The following is a 14,951-nucleotide window of genomic DNA, read 5'->3' as shown; positions in this document are numbered from 1 at the left end:
TAAGCAAATCATTACAAAGAAATTGGGCAGACTATGTCATCAACTGCAATGTCTCTATTACATATTTTCTCAATCTACTAGGAACCATTTTGTTTGTCGTTGTCACTACCATGGCTACCACGGTCACATGATCTGATGTAGCAAGTTAAAGAAACATTGGAACGGCCACCTTCTCAGTATGCTTGATCTAATCAGAATCCCCCACATCCCTCCTTCTATAAGTTGATTTTATATAGTGTGGCGAGCGCAGCGAGCCACCAAGCCCAAAGCGTGGCGAGCGTTCCGCTGCACTCGCCACGCGTCGGGTCACGTGGAGAGTGGTGCGGTTTTAGCTGTTTTACCATATTAACTACTGTGATATCTCATCTGATCTCATCTCATCTCTGCGATGCGATTTCACTCAGGGTGCAGTGAATAAATGAACTAAATTAACTATTGAGCGTACGTAGAAAATCTGGGCGCACTGCTAGGAAACAAGTACCCTATTTTGTATTGCTATTGGGCAGTTCAAAAGGATGAGCTTGTGTAAAAGGCAGCAAACCTCTACAGAGCACAAATGCTCTACAAACGGATAGCTGCATAGATGAGGATAAGGCCAAGGCTGTTACAGTGTGCTTTGTCTTTTGAGACTTTTGTGATAAATAACACAAGACAGCGCCTTATACGGTTGTAGCCATCGGTTAGAAGTCTTTAAAGCCAATGGGGGCAATTCTCTATCACAGAAATGCGGTTAAAAACCCAGTTATCAGGGTTTTTACCGCATTTCTGTATGCTGTATTGTACCTCTGCAGTGGCAGTGCTGCGGAGGAAATCGCCAGCAAAAGCTGGAGATTCCCTGCAGAAGCCTATGGGCTTCTTACCGCAGCGCTGTTTTAGGGATCCGTCACGGATCCCTCCCAGCATGCCCTGCGGCCGGCGCGTCACTCTGCCCATGTGTAAATGGACTCCCGGGTCACATACCCGGAAGCCCAGTGCCGGCGCCGCATCGCAAGGGACAGCTTGTGCGATAATTATTAACACCCTTGCGTTAATAACCGCATATGTTAGAACATATGCCGTTATTAATAATGCGGTAGCCGGCGAAGGGAGGGCGAACAGGGATGCGGATGTTACAACATCCCGCCCAATGTGTGAAGAAAATAAAACCTCAAACTACAAAGGAAACTCAGAGTAAACTCCTATACAAACTAAACAAGTCCCTGCTGATGCAGACATTAGCATCGGCATGGAGGTGGCAATGGCAAGTGCATAGAAACTTTCCAATGCTGAGGGGAATAGGGAGTGACTGTCATGCAGAAGCTGCATCATGACCGTCGTGAACGTGGACCCCCTTGTCTGAACAAGGGAGTGTGTTTTTAAAGACGTGCGGGAGTGTCCATCGTTAACTATATGGAGTGTACACACTAGGCAATATTGTAAACAATATCGCCTAGTGTGTATGGTGTTTTAGATGGAAGATTAAGCCCTGTACACACATGGTGACACTGCCTCTGTGCTGTAGGAGGTGCTTAAGCACAGACAGCTTGGCACACAAGCAATAAATCTGCGATGTGTGTTAGGCAAAACACTGCGATCTAGCAGGATAGACAGTGCATCACCAGCGCTATGGTGCATACACACTGAGCCATCCGTGCTTCATTTCTAAGCGATCTTGTCAGATCGCTTTGAAATGGGGCTCAAATCGCTCCGTGTGTATTCCCCATAACGGTTCTGCTAGGGTTAGTGGAGTTTAACTCCGATATATTACCGCTCGATTCCAAGGATATCCATAGGGATTAGCCAAGAAACCAATTTTGGATATGTATTTCTCCGTCCATGAATGTCTGAGAAACACCACATGGATCTGCAGAGTTGACATTTTAGGAATAGATAGGAGAATTAGGGACAGTTCTGAAAACGTATTTACAGTACTGTTGCGGCAGTTAGTAAATAGGAATTGTAAAACTTCATAAAAAAACTTACCAAATCATTAAAAAAAATAAAAAATAAAAAAAAAAACATAAAAAGGTGCCAAGAAGATGAAAAAAAAAAATAATAAAAAAAAAAACACAAAATGCACCTTTGCAAAATGACTGGCAACATTGCAGTATACTACAGCTCCTAACAGCAGTACTGAGGTAAAGTTGTTTGCAATGGCAATCTGAATATATTTACTTTTTTTTTTTTTTATTCCCTCCACGGAATTATTAGAAACGGTCATTTGTGAAATAGAGGCAAAGTCCAGCCCTTGAAGTATATATTACCAGTGTCAATTGTGCCAGAAGCAGAACAGTTAAATAAGCAACACTGCATCAAGCAGTAGGCTCCCCCTTCTCGCATTGCCATGGAAATGGCAAGGTACAATGGAGAACAGTGTATAAAAGACCTTGTGGTACATACTACACCAGAGAAAGGTAACATGCTTGTTTAGGATGTCATGGTCATGGATCTGCAGCTATTGTGTATGAGGAGTACTGCAGCCAAATACAGGATGTCTAAACATCATAATGGATTAAGAGGGGGGGGGGGGGGGGGGGGGGGAGAGAGTGCACAACAGACACGCAACAGATCTGTATTTCTGACACTTGCACAAAGGTATTCTAAATAAATACACTGCAACACTGACAAATGAGCAAGGTGTCCCGATTGGGTTTTTTAAGCTTACCAAACCCGAAATGCAAAACTATTCTCGCAAAACATAATATGCACATTACTGTACAGAGATGGAAATGGTCATTTGCATGGGAAGATTAATCCTTACACGGCATTGTTACAAATCTGAGGGGTGAGTGTGGGGGGAGAGACACACTTTGTACAGCGTACAATGCAGCATCTTATCACAGGGGCCTCATATTCACTGTTCTTCCCAGCCAGGAAGCTGTATGTCAATAGTAATTTTATTCCTAGTCATTAAATGGGACAATTACATTTCTACGTTTTCCTTTGCATCCAAGTTTACAGAGTATCAGTATCCATTCACTACACAATTCATTCACTTAAGTTAAGGATACAACACACACAAGGATAAGGTCCAACAAATTTTATTGGTCTTGCTGCAAGTGTTCATACAGAATGGAAGCAAGGAATAGTTTTACTGCATCTCCTTCTTACCAGCCCCAAGGCTACATTGCACACTAAGGAATTTCAGCTATGTGGACAGGGCTTGCAGCATGTGTAGCGTTGTTGCACTGAAGGAATGATTAGGATGAAAACCAAATACAAAACCATCTATTCCATGCAAAGGGGTAATGATTAAGAGGTACAGCCCTGGATTGCATTGTAATATCTGATCCTGTCACTGGGATATATCTCCCTGTACATGGGGAGCCAATCCCTGCAATGCGTTTAACACTGACCCCTCACTGGCAGTGCGGTCTGTATCCCACAGGCTACAATCTCAGAATGGCTGTAACCCAGGAACCCGATGCGATGATCGCTGCCCGATACGAATACATCAGGCAGTATCGCATAGAAACCTATGGGCAATGCAGCTGCTGGTGGAGCAGCAGGGATACGAGATTCCTGCTGCAGACCCTCCTGATACATTTGTGGGATAGTTAATATTTGTGGCAAACCCCCAAAAACGGGTGTTCTGGGGGATTTAGCTGCAAATATCAAATGATAAATGGGTTCCTAAAAGAGAAAGTGGCCCATAACACCCTTCCCCCAAATAACTTCAAGAAAGTACTTAGCCCAGCAGAATATATGTATTGGGTGCATCCATGTTCTAAAATATCACCCTCTTTTGGAGTCTATCAACTACAGATCTAACACTGCACAAATTAACTGGTAAATGGCGCAATGGCCCTTTTCCTAGCTATCTGCATATGTGCACTACAATATCGCTGGGAATATAGCCACCACCCCAGACCTGTGCATGAACCTCAGAGTCCACTAACTTATGCTGTCCTTAGAGACTATTAATACTCCCCTCACCAAGCCAATTGGGGTAATTGTTTGTAGGTCGACATGTAAAAAAAAAAGTCTACATGCATTAGGTTGACATGATGAAATAGTTAACATGCAAAAGGTCACCATGGTTTTAAAAAAAATTTTGGTGCCTATGTCGACATAGACACTGTATAAGTGTACCACGTCCACTCGCCCGGCTTCAGGCATGCTATTTTATTCTCTCTCCATGCCCACTGGGATGGTAAAGTATGAACAAGTAAGTTTAAAATCAAATATCATAATCATGTGGACTCTTTTGACTTCAACCTTTTTCACGTATCTACCAATAGTGGATGATCTATACACGGACGACTTAATGACTGTATCCCGCCTATTGTGAAACCCGTTGCATGGCTCTTTACCATTACCATTCAGAAATCCTCCAGTCCCCCCTCATTCAGGGATCGGTAGGACTTGTCGATGGCCAGGATCGCAATGGTGAGTATATCGACATTGAATACCGGCCGCCGAGGGGAGTGAAAAAAAAGCTCGCCGCAGGTTCTATTCTCCCTCTATGGGGGTCATGGAGTCTGTATACTGACAGTCGGGATCACGACTGTCTGCCAGTCATCTAGCACCCCTCCTTTAATCACCCATCTCACTCCACTCCATTAAGGGGCATACACACAGAGATTTGTGCCAGAGATTTAGCATGGGAGATTCAGGGCCACATGTAATAAGTTTGAAAAGGGGATCCGGGTAGCAGCAGCTGGGAGCTTGTAGCACTATTTGCCAGGTGGTGGGGCAGGAAGCCCTGCTGAATTTGAAGAGATTAAGCCAATCAGCGTCCGGCCAGTCTTTTCAAAATGTTTTAAAATTCAGCAGTGTTTCCTGGCCCGCCGTCTGGCAAATAACGCTACTTAGTTCCCAGCTGCCACACAGACTACGCTGACTGCCCAGCGCCACAGGGACCCTGCATCACACGGACCCCCTGCCCACCCCCCGCTTCTGCCAGTTCCCCGGGGATATACATGCAATAAATCGCATGCGATTAAACTTTATTATCAGATACAAAGGGATTTTGGAAACAACAACCGTGCCCCAAGACTGCAGCAAGAAAATACCAAATGGGATTACCACTCCCAAACAAACAACAGATTGTAGAAACAGGTAGGTAAATTCAAATGCGCTGTCTTATTCTATCACAGAATAAAATATATGTTCTTTGGAGCTGTATGTGCTTCACCCAAGGGTCTGTTCTTATGGGGTTGTATGTGGGGAGACACAGAAGTACAAAAAACCATCAAACTAATTCACAGTTTGAAATGGAGTATCCAGACCAATATGACTGACCTTAAGCAAAGGCCCTATAGGCACATAAAGGTATCTTTTTCCCTCCTTGATTCTTATGTATTCCCCATATGGTTAAGATCTCACCTGCAAAATGTGCCCTATTTGCACCAAAAAGTTTATTCAGGATAGTTGCAGTCCGCACTCGGATGGAAGGAAGATCCAATTGGCTCCCAGAGGGTTTTTCAAAAGAGTTTATTTCATAAAAAGTACACCACACAATAAAAACCATAAAAAGTAAACAAGGACTAAGTCCTGCATCTAAGTCTGGAACGACCAACACCACAGCTCACCGGAGATCAAAGGTGGTGGGTCTCCTGAGATGGCAACACAGGGACCAGACACCAGACCTCCAAACCACGACTCATTTTAGACAATTACAGCCCATTTGAAGAGATTCAGCCAATCAGCGTCCGGCCAGTCTTTTCAAAGTGTTTTGAAATTCAGCAGTGCTTCCCGGCCCGCCACCTGGCAAATAGCACTACTTAGTTCCTAGCTAGGGTGGCCAATCCCAGGATCGGCGGGATCCCGGGATTTGGCCCCCAAAAACACCAGGATTTCAATCCCGGGATTTCGGGATTAGACCGGCAGTATGAAGCCGCACTCCCGCCCGCCCACCTAGCCAGCAAGCAGCAACCCGGGTCCCGGCAGTATGAAGCTGCCCACCCACCCAGCCGCAAAAGTAAGTAAATGCGGGGCAGCCAGGGCAGTTTTTTTATTAGGAAAGTCAATCCCGGGATTGAAAAAAATTCCCTGGGAACTGGCTTCCCTATTTCCAGCCGACACATGGACCACGCTGAATGCCCAGCGCCACAGGGACTCCGCCGGATGCCCCGCACCATACGGACCCCCTGATAGAGGGGGCTGTTCCAAGGGCTCCCTCTTTCCCCAACCTCGCATGACATCAGCAAACCGGCAATATTGGCAGGTTGCTGTAGGGGCCAGAGAGAGCAAAATGCAGGGTAGCTTTGGGTCTGAACAGTTTACAAGTCCCTGTTCATTTTGCGATCTCCAAGCGGTATTAGTGTTAATTCTAGCATCATGCACCTTCTAGCACAGACTGGTCTGTGTTATTGCACAGACATACAGACTAGATTCTGCTAGAAGCCCCAAAGCAGTTAATAACACCCCAGACAGGAAAGCGGAACTGCACGGGTTTTGGAAGTTGCAGGGTGCTAGAATAAACACTACTAATAATAAAGTTTAGGAAACTACTGTCAATGTTCTCAAAATAGCATGACATTTGAAGAAAAAAAACAAAACAATAAGAAATACAGATCCTAGAATATCATTGCTGATTCAAACAAAAGACATAACAGATGGAATTCAATTTTTTGAGTTGACTCTCTCAGTGCTGGATGCCTAACAGAGAAATTCAATTGTTGCTCCTTTCGGGTGCCAAAGATGACATTTGGGGACCCAAATGCAAATTTTCAGATTGTGGGCCAGATGCACTAAGCTTCAAATGAAGAATAATAAACAAAAAGCCAATCAGCTGCTACCTGTCATGTTACAGACTAAGTTTGAAATATGACAGTCAGGAGCTGATTGGCTGGTTGTTTATCACTCTCCATTTTATCACTGTTTGAAGCTTAGTGCATCTGTCCCCTTGTACTGTAGTTGGGTTTAGCACTGAATGGCAAGGTTAGGACATTAAAAGAAGCCCAAATGAGAAGCGCCAACGATCTCCAGTTTAGGCAGTAAATTGGGGTTTAAACAATTTATTAGCCCCCCCAAAAATGTATTTAGCCATTTTTTTCCTAATTACATAATATTGGAGTATTACAAAAGTTGTCAAATGCATTTAGCAGCAATTGGATCCTCAGCTATAGGAACATTGTATTACTGCAATGGTAGTAAGCAGTAAAAGTTTTTTTATACAACTTGCTCATCATGTAAATTAGCATAGTAGTCTCCAACAGTGACTCACATCCAAGCATGCCCATTAACACAATATGGGGGGTATTCAATCTGTAGGGAAATATTGGCACTCACCTATTCAATGCTGTTGTTAATGACCTCAATAAGAGGATGTTAGATGTATTTAGTTGAACGGCCGCGAGTTGTCGAATTCACGCCCGTTTTAAGACAATCTATGTCTGTTTCCGCCAATTTACTGACTTTCCGGCACTCGAAATTCAAAACGTTGAATTCCCACTGTTGAGTTAGTGCCGGATCAGAAGAAACCATCTGGGATCGTCCAGAGAATCGGAATCCCAGATTGAATATATTCCCCAGCAAATATAGCGATAGCAGGCAGCAAAAGCAGCAAATATGCATTTATCTCATTTTCAGTTTTAGCCAAAGAAAGGAAGAGAAAAAAAGTGCAAATGGGGAGTGGGTCACCGGGACAACAAGGTAACAGATTTACTATATAATAGCAAATAATAACAATTCAAGGAACTGCGTACTGCATGTTTACACTTCTTTCTGTGCAAATAAAAAGTTGAAGGTGACTGACTAAATACATAGTTATACTTCTGTCACCTAGCCCAAAGTTGCACTTGGGCTAAACTTAAACCACTGTAAGGAAAAACAAATTGATAGAAATGAACTAGTGAAAGGCAAACTTTGAACGAAGATTCCAGCGCAAGCTTAAAAAAAAAAAAAAAAAGAAAGAAGAGACCCATACTTCACATCAGGAGGCTAGATGCAGCCCAGAACACAATCCGGATTTTGGGGCCGATTTATTAAGCTTGGTGAAGTGATAAACTGTCTGGGTTTTATCACCGGCCAATCAGCTCCTACCTGTCATATTTCAAACCAAGCCTATAACTTCACAGGTAGGAGCTGGTGATAAAAAAAAAAAACACAGACAGTTTATCACTTCACTGATAAATCTACCCCTCAGTAGTAAATGAAGATCACAGTACACAGCACGTCGCAGTTTGATTGACAAGCTGAAGGCCATATGCAGGAGGAGAGGGGGGGTCGTTGCAAATGGAAGCATGTCACCTCCGTTTGTAGGCGGTGCACTAAAACCGGTGTCTGGGAATTTGGCAGTTTAGAACTGGTCACCGAGGATTGCTCAGATATGCCATGGTCAAAGCCTTGTGTGCGATGCTGAGTCTTTGGACAGATGCTGCATTTCTAAGAACCTGGTGGTGTGCGTCTTTTATGTAAATGATTGCCACTTGCATATGCACCCAGATCTGCTGTTCCAGAAGAGACAGAACAGACCCGGGATTGCGTGCATCTCTGAATCAGGCCCCCTGTGGCATATGCAATTAGGTACTTGTTTCCTAGAACGGCGCCACCGATTTTGATTGTGAGCATCGCGTTGGAAAAAATTGCGTCGATCACATCGCATGCGATGCGATCGATGCGATTTTGCATTAATTTTAATGTGAAATGACCCAAAACACCCCATTGTAATAGAAACCCCCCCTGATGTTTGAAATGGCCCCCAATTTTAACGCCACCCCGCTATAGACGCCAACCCGAAGCGTGGCGAGCGCAACGAGCCCGCAAGGGGCGGCGGTACGCGTCCTCTGACCTTTTCATACCCCTACTATCCACGTCGGCGTGGAGTTGAGAATAGAAAGTGTGGCGAGCGCAGCGAGCCCGAAGCGTGGCGAGTGCAGCGAGCCCCTCGAGGGAACGCGGATACCTTCACAGGTGTCGCGGCCCATCGCAGGTTTCACAGGTACCCGCGTCCCCTCGCCACGCGTCGGGCTCGGTGGCTCGCTGCACTCTCCACACTTTCTATTCGCAACTCCACGCCGACGTGGATAGTAGGGGTATGAAAAGGTCGGAGGATGCGTAGCGCCGCCCCTCGCGGGCTTGCTGCGCTCGCCACGCTTCGGGTTGTCGTCAATAGCGGGGTGGCATTTAAAATTGGGGGGGCATTAAACATGCTTTTTACACATATTCAATGTTAAATGGGCCATATTGGTCCATTAACATTGTCACCTATGCGAAATCGGGTTGATCGCATCGCGGGCATTATAATGGCCCGCGACGGACGCGATCAACCTGATTTTCACTTTAACATTGTTCCCTATGGGGAAATCACGTCGGTCGCATCGCGGCCACCTACGGGCTGTGATGGACGCGATTTTCACTTTTACCGGCAATTGAGCCAGTTAAAGACAGAAAATCTGGTCCATCGCATGCCTTAAGTACCTTAACTTAAGGCATGCGATGTACCACGACGGGCGCCGTGCTAGGAAACAAGTACCTGCAATTACTGTACAACTTAATAGAAATAGTGCTTACTATTGTATAGAAAAAAGACTTAAGCTGGCTAAACATGATGACAACCTGCTCAAATCATGATTGTGCCAAGATTTCCCTTCGACTCCCTGGCAGTCCAAGACTCGTGAACACAATGTACTCAAGATGGGTCGTGTAGTCCAGCTGCTTCAAACGACCGGTCGTCTTACAATCAATAGCATGCACCTTAAAAACACTCAAGATTGTCTTTAAGATTGAAGCTTCATTTTATACCCCATTCTCACTGCAGGCAAATTGCCGGACCTATCATTGCGACCCAGGAATTTGCCTTTTAACACGGGTTTTTCTGCAGTGTGAACGGGTCGCATACCCGGATCTCATACACTGGTAAAACCCTTCTTTTTACCAGTGTTTGAGATCCGGGTATGCAGACAAGGGTTGACCCATTCACAATGCAGAAAAACCTGTGTTAAAAGGCAAATTACCGGGTAGAACTTCTTCACCCGGTAATTTTCCTTGCAGTGAGAACGGGGGTCCTGCAAAGCTGTGTATTTCTCACTGGCAGTGAGAACACGGTATAAATACAGCGAAAACAGGCACTCAAATGATGCCTGTCATATGAGCTGTCATATTACCAGTCATATGTGCAAAAAAAACTCCCACTCATGATCTGCTCCCAATCACGATTGATCAGAGGTGCAGCACGTGTGATTAGAGGATCAACCGCTGGACCGCGCATCGTACCTAAACACCTCTGAATGTGAACAGAATCCATAGTATGTCCCCCCCAAAATTGTATGTTTGGGCCCAATATCGTTCAGGTGTATTAACACCTTTGTATTTGTCTGTGTGGTGTACCAAGATATCAGTTTTGCATACCTTACAACATGACCCTCTCCAGGAGGGACAAAATGGTCTATTCCTGGACTTCCATCACCTGTGTTGAAACATCTTTCATATCAATTAACCTGTTTAAAACAGGTGATGTCAATCATAAATTAAGAGAGTAGGCCAGATACAGAGGGTTGTGTCCCTCCTGAAATGGGTCATGTTGGAAAGTATGATTTTGTCTAAATTATGTTATGTTTCTTTTAAAAGGCCACATATCTAATGTTGTTTTACTTGACTTTATCTAAAGTAAATCTACAAAATCAAATGCAAAAAGGTGTTCAACATGTGGCCTTTTTTTGTTGGCTTGTTTTCACTGATGTTTTAGATGTTCCTAATATATTTACGTAAATAAACACAATGTAGATGTTGAAAAATGCTACAACTATGTAATAATAGATATTAAAATATTAATTACAAATGGGGCAGATGTATTAATCCTGATAAAGTGGAAGGTAAAAAACACCAGTCATTCCGCTCCTAACTGTAATTTTGCAAACACAAAAGATTGGAAGGTGATAACACATGAGCCACTTAATCACTTTACCAGGCTTAATGTATCAATCCCAATGTTTCAAGACACATACATTTGTTTTACACACCCAAGGGTGTGGGTATGAGCCTTAACGTATTGGAAGTGAAATTATTTTCCCTGTTTTTGCAAAGGGCACAAAATTCTGCAGATCTAATATAGTCTATATGTGACATATTCCATATATAAATAAGGCGGGATGCAGTTTAAATCCCGGCGGTCGGATCCCGGCGTTCAGAATCCTGACGCTGGAATCCCGACCGCCGAAATCCTGACACATTCTCCCTCCGTGGGTGTCCACGACACCCCTGTAGGGAGAATAAATTAGTGTGCCGAGCGAGGCACTGGGCCCGCTACGTGGCGAGCGCAGCGAGCCCGCAAGGGGGGGCAATCCACGTCCGCCCCTTGTCGGGATTTCGGCGGTCGGGATTTTGAAGCCGGGATCCCGACCGCCGGGATTTCATACTGAATCCAATAAGGCACCTAGACAAACTGAACACAGTACACAAGGTGTATTGTGGTTAAATGCACTGTAAATATGTACTGAGGGGTACAATTTGTATGCTTCTTTAGACTGGACATATCACCAGGTCACTATGAATCCTCAAAAGAGTACCCTAGCAAACAGCTCATTCCCTTCTGCCTTGGTCCTGGAATTTAGGTGCCCCAGGCAAAGCATTAAGCTTTTTAGAATGGTTCACTGTAACTCTAGCCAGAACTCTCTTGTATTCTAGTTGCTGTTAACTTAAGTTTATGGTGGCAGCAAACTATTCTAGATAGATAGATAGATAGATAGATAGATAGATAGATAGATAGACACACCTAACTTTTGGCACTGACTACTAAGAAAGCACTTTTGGGGGTATCTGGAGGGGCGGGCAGTATTAACCTTGTAGCGAGAAAAAGAAGCAGCCAATCAGCATGAAACTGTCACATTACAGGCTGTGTTTAAGAAGAGGAAAGGATTGCTTTGTACTTTATTATCTCCAAGTTTAAATACATCAATCGCCAAATCTCAAAAATTAGGTTTATAAAACTAGAGAGTGCACAGAGTAATCATAGTCACAATAGTAACAAGTACTACGGTTTGGAATATTTCACTTAAGGAAAGAATGTACATCTAATGTATTTACACTACAGAAATATTAACATAAGGTTGTCCCTGGTGGCTAGAAGGAATGTTAACTCTAGAGCTGCAAAAAGGAATTTTAGAAGGAACGTTTAACCTAAACATAAAACATGTATTTAAATCGTCTCCTCCTAACAACATCCCAACTTCAACAGCTGTGGCTACTAAGCAATGGGAGGTGCATCATGACCGTTTTTGCGGTCCGTTCTGTACTTTTAAAGTACACATCGTATCAGATCGCATCCCTTGTGCATGCACTGCGATCCGATACGATGTGTACCTAGTACAAAAAGTATGTGCAGCACATACTTTTTGTACCGTACTATGTGATACGCGGGAGCGCGCATCGCATAGTACAGAACGGCTCCGTGTATGGGCAGCTTTAAACATGCTACAGTATATCCCAGTATAATGGAGGCTGCAATATTTTTGCAGCAAAATGCTTAGAAATATATTATAGAAACATAGAATTTGATGGCAGATAAGAACCACTTGGCCCATCTAGTGTGCCCCTTATTTATGTACTTATCTACTGTATTTAATACACCAAAACCCCTTCACCTCGCAAACCCGGATCAGACCTGGGATAGCGATCCTGGCACTTTCACATTAAACCCGGGTCACACATCATACAAAGGGGGCGGCCTGGGTTTAGTCCAGGTGCTGGGTTGGTTGACACACACACACACCAACAACACCACCACAATAACTATAGCAGCAGACCAAACAAACAAAAAGCTATAGTCGTTATCTGGTACAATGAACATTCGAAGATTGTGTGCATTAATAAATTCCTATGCACGCACATCTATAGTACAAAGCCAGGACCTTAGTAATTATCTCTGAAATATTTAGTATGGGTGAAGATCAATGTGGAAGATTGAAACTCACCATGGGTAAACCGCTAACACCGCCCTCCCCCCCCCCCCCTCCTCAACAGAAATATTAACAATCTCTAGGTTACACTACACCTCTGAAATGTACAGTAACCAAAGTTTACTTTTAGCTCCCTTTATCTGCTGTTGTGTTTATTGCCATGGCAATATCAGGTCATTAGAACAACTGAAATAAAGAGATATACACACACCCAGTAGGAATATATAAGACAGCCATCACATTAATAAGGAAATATGAGTGGGGGATTACACAGTGCTGTAGTTACATGCTGGAATCACTTCAAGCAAATAGCCCTGTTAGATATTACACACAGTACATTGTAACCAACGTGGCATCGCTTCCCCAAATCTCTACCCTAGAGCACAGAAGACACCTGTAGCTCCTCAATGCTACAGATTGCTTCATTGCAGCATGTGAGCACAAAGCACATTTACCGATAGACAAATAGACACAAAAACATTGGTATTCAGCTTTAGGTCTTGCTAGACTGATTATTCACGCAAGCAAAATAAATACAATTAATCTGACATTGCACCTCGGAAAGCCCCAGCTCAGTCACTCACACAGACAGCCTTAATTGGCTTGCAAACTGGAGCAAACCATTACAGATACACAAAGACAATGCACATGGAAGTGTATTATCCTCTCATACTGCGCGCACAGGAGGTGCCCTCATACATGCACACACAACTACCAGTAGGAGCATGGCATGAATGACAGGGGATGCACACATCAAGCCGATTGTAGTGACACTGCCACTCACATACACACTAGTAATGCCGGGAAGTGTTGTCCGCAGCACACACTCCAGTCACACTCGGAATTACTGAAGCCACACTCACCTCCGTGTCCTCCGGCACCAGCTCCACTTCGGGCCAGAGATCCACCAGTTGCGCAAGAGGCATGTTGCACGGGCCAGTACTCTGCTTCTCCTGTCTCCCTGCACACACTCCAAGTCCGCACACTGACTTACTGCCTAGCCCCTCCCCTCACTCACTGACAGCACCGTTTGACCCCGCCCCTCACTCTTTGACAGCCGTACCTCCCCGCCCTCCTCCCAATCTATTGGCTACCTACAACCGAGCAGCTTTGGTCAACGCTGGTTTCTGGTAAAGAAGGGCGGAACTAAAATGAAAACCACGCCCCATCTGACTCCACCCCCCAAGCCCTCAGGTAAATCTTTTCTGAGACAAGTGGTAAGAAAAGCGCTGGCGAGCGCGCAGCATATACGCCATCATGTGGTTGGAAATGTTAATGACGTTAATCTGCTATGGAACGCTGTATCCGGATGGATGGTAGTCAATAGTTCGGCATCAGATAATGGTCAGGGTCAAAATGTCGACAAGGTCAAAGTAGATATTTTTTAATGACTTTTCAGGGTTAGGGTTAGAAACCAGAGGGTAGGGTTAGGTTTAGGATCGTTTAAAATAACACAAATAGCCATCTGACCTGCCTACCTAAATCAATGTTAACTATTTAACTGTCCACCTTTTGACCCTGTTGACTATCTAGACCAGTGGTCTACAACCTTAATTGAGCATGAGCTACTCAAGACAAAAAAAAATATCCCGGAGAGCTACTAAAATAATACAATGCCGCACAATGTAATGCCCCTGCACAATATGCTGCACACTGTAATGCCCCTGCACAATATGCTGCACACTGTTGTGTCCGACACATTATGCCACAGACTGCAATTCCTCTGTTGCATGATGCCACACACCACAATGCCTATGATACTATACTGCACATTGTAATGCCTCTGGCACATTATTCCACACATTGCAATGCCCCTCACACCTAATGAATACCTCCCAACTTTGCCAGCGGACAAAGAAATATATGCAGGCACGCGGCAACATTTTTTGGGCACTGTTTTTGTCGCTGTGAGGGCATGGCCAGTGCTGCGTGAACTGCTGGCCATGCCCTCAGCCCCTATGCCTGCCTGATTAGACACATGCACAGTGTCTAATCCCCGCAGGACCGTCCCAAAAAAACGGGATGTCCTGCAAAAATTGATACAGTTGGGAGGAATACATTATGCCATGCCGCAATGCCCGACACATTATGCCACACCACAATGCCCCCCACAGTAAGGCTTATAATAAA

General features: G+C 44.4%; 1 protein-coding gene across 1 annotated transcript in view; it reads right to left on the bottom strand.

The window, feature by feature from the left end:
- The window catches only part of RPS6KA1 (ribosomal protein S6 kinase A1), a 109,753-nt gene extending 95,906 nt beyond the window's left edge, over positions 1-13,847 (bottom strand). The window contains exon 1 of the mRNA XM_083173297.1: positions 13,685-13,847. Within this exon, the coding sequence (XP_083029423.1) occupies positions 13,685-13,747 (63 nt within the window). The 5' untranslated portion in view covers positions 13,748-13,847. The remainder of the gene's footprint in view (positions 1-13,684) is intronic.
- Positions 13,848-14,951: the final 1,104 nt, after the last annotated feature.

Source organism: Crinia signifera, chromosome 2, assembly GCF_055691185.1.
Source record: "Crinia signifera chromosome 2, ASM5569118v1, whole genome shotgun sequence".
In the NCBI taxonomy this organism is placed as follows: Eukaryota; Metazoa; Chordata; class Amphibia; order Anura; family Myobatrachidae; genus Crinia; species Crinia signifera.
This window is presented reverse-complemented; position numbering and strand designations above follow the sequence as displayed.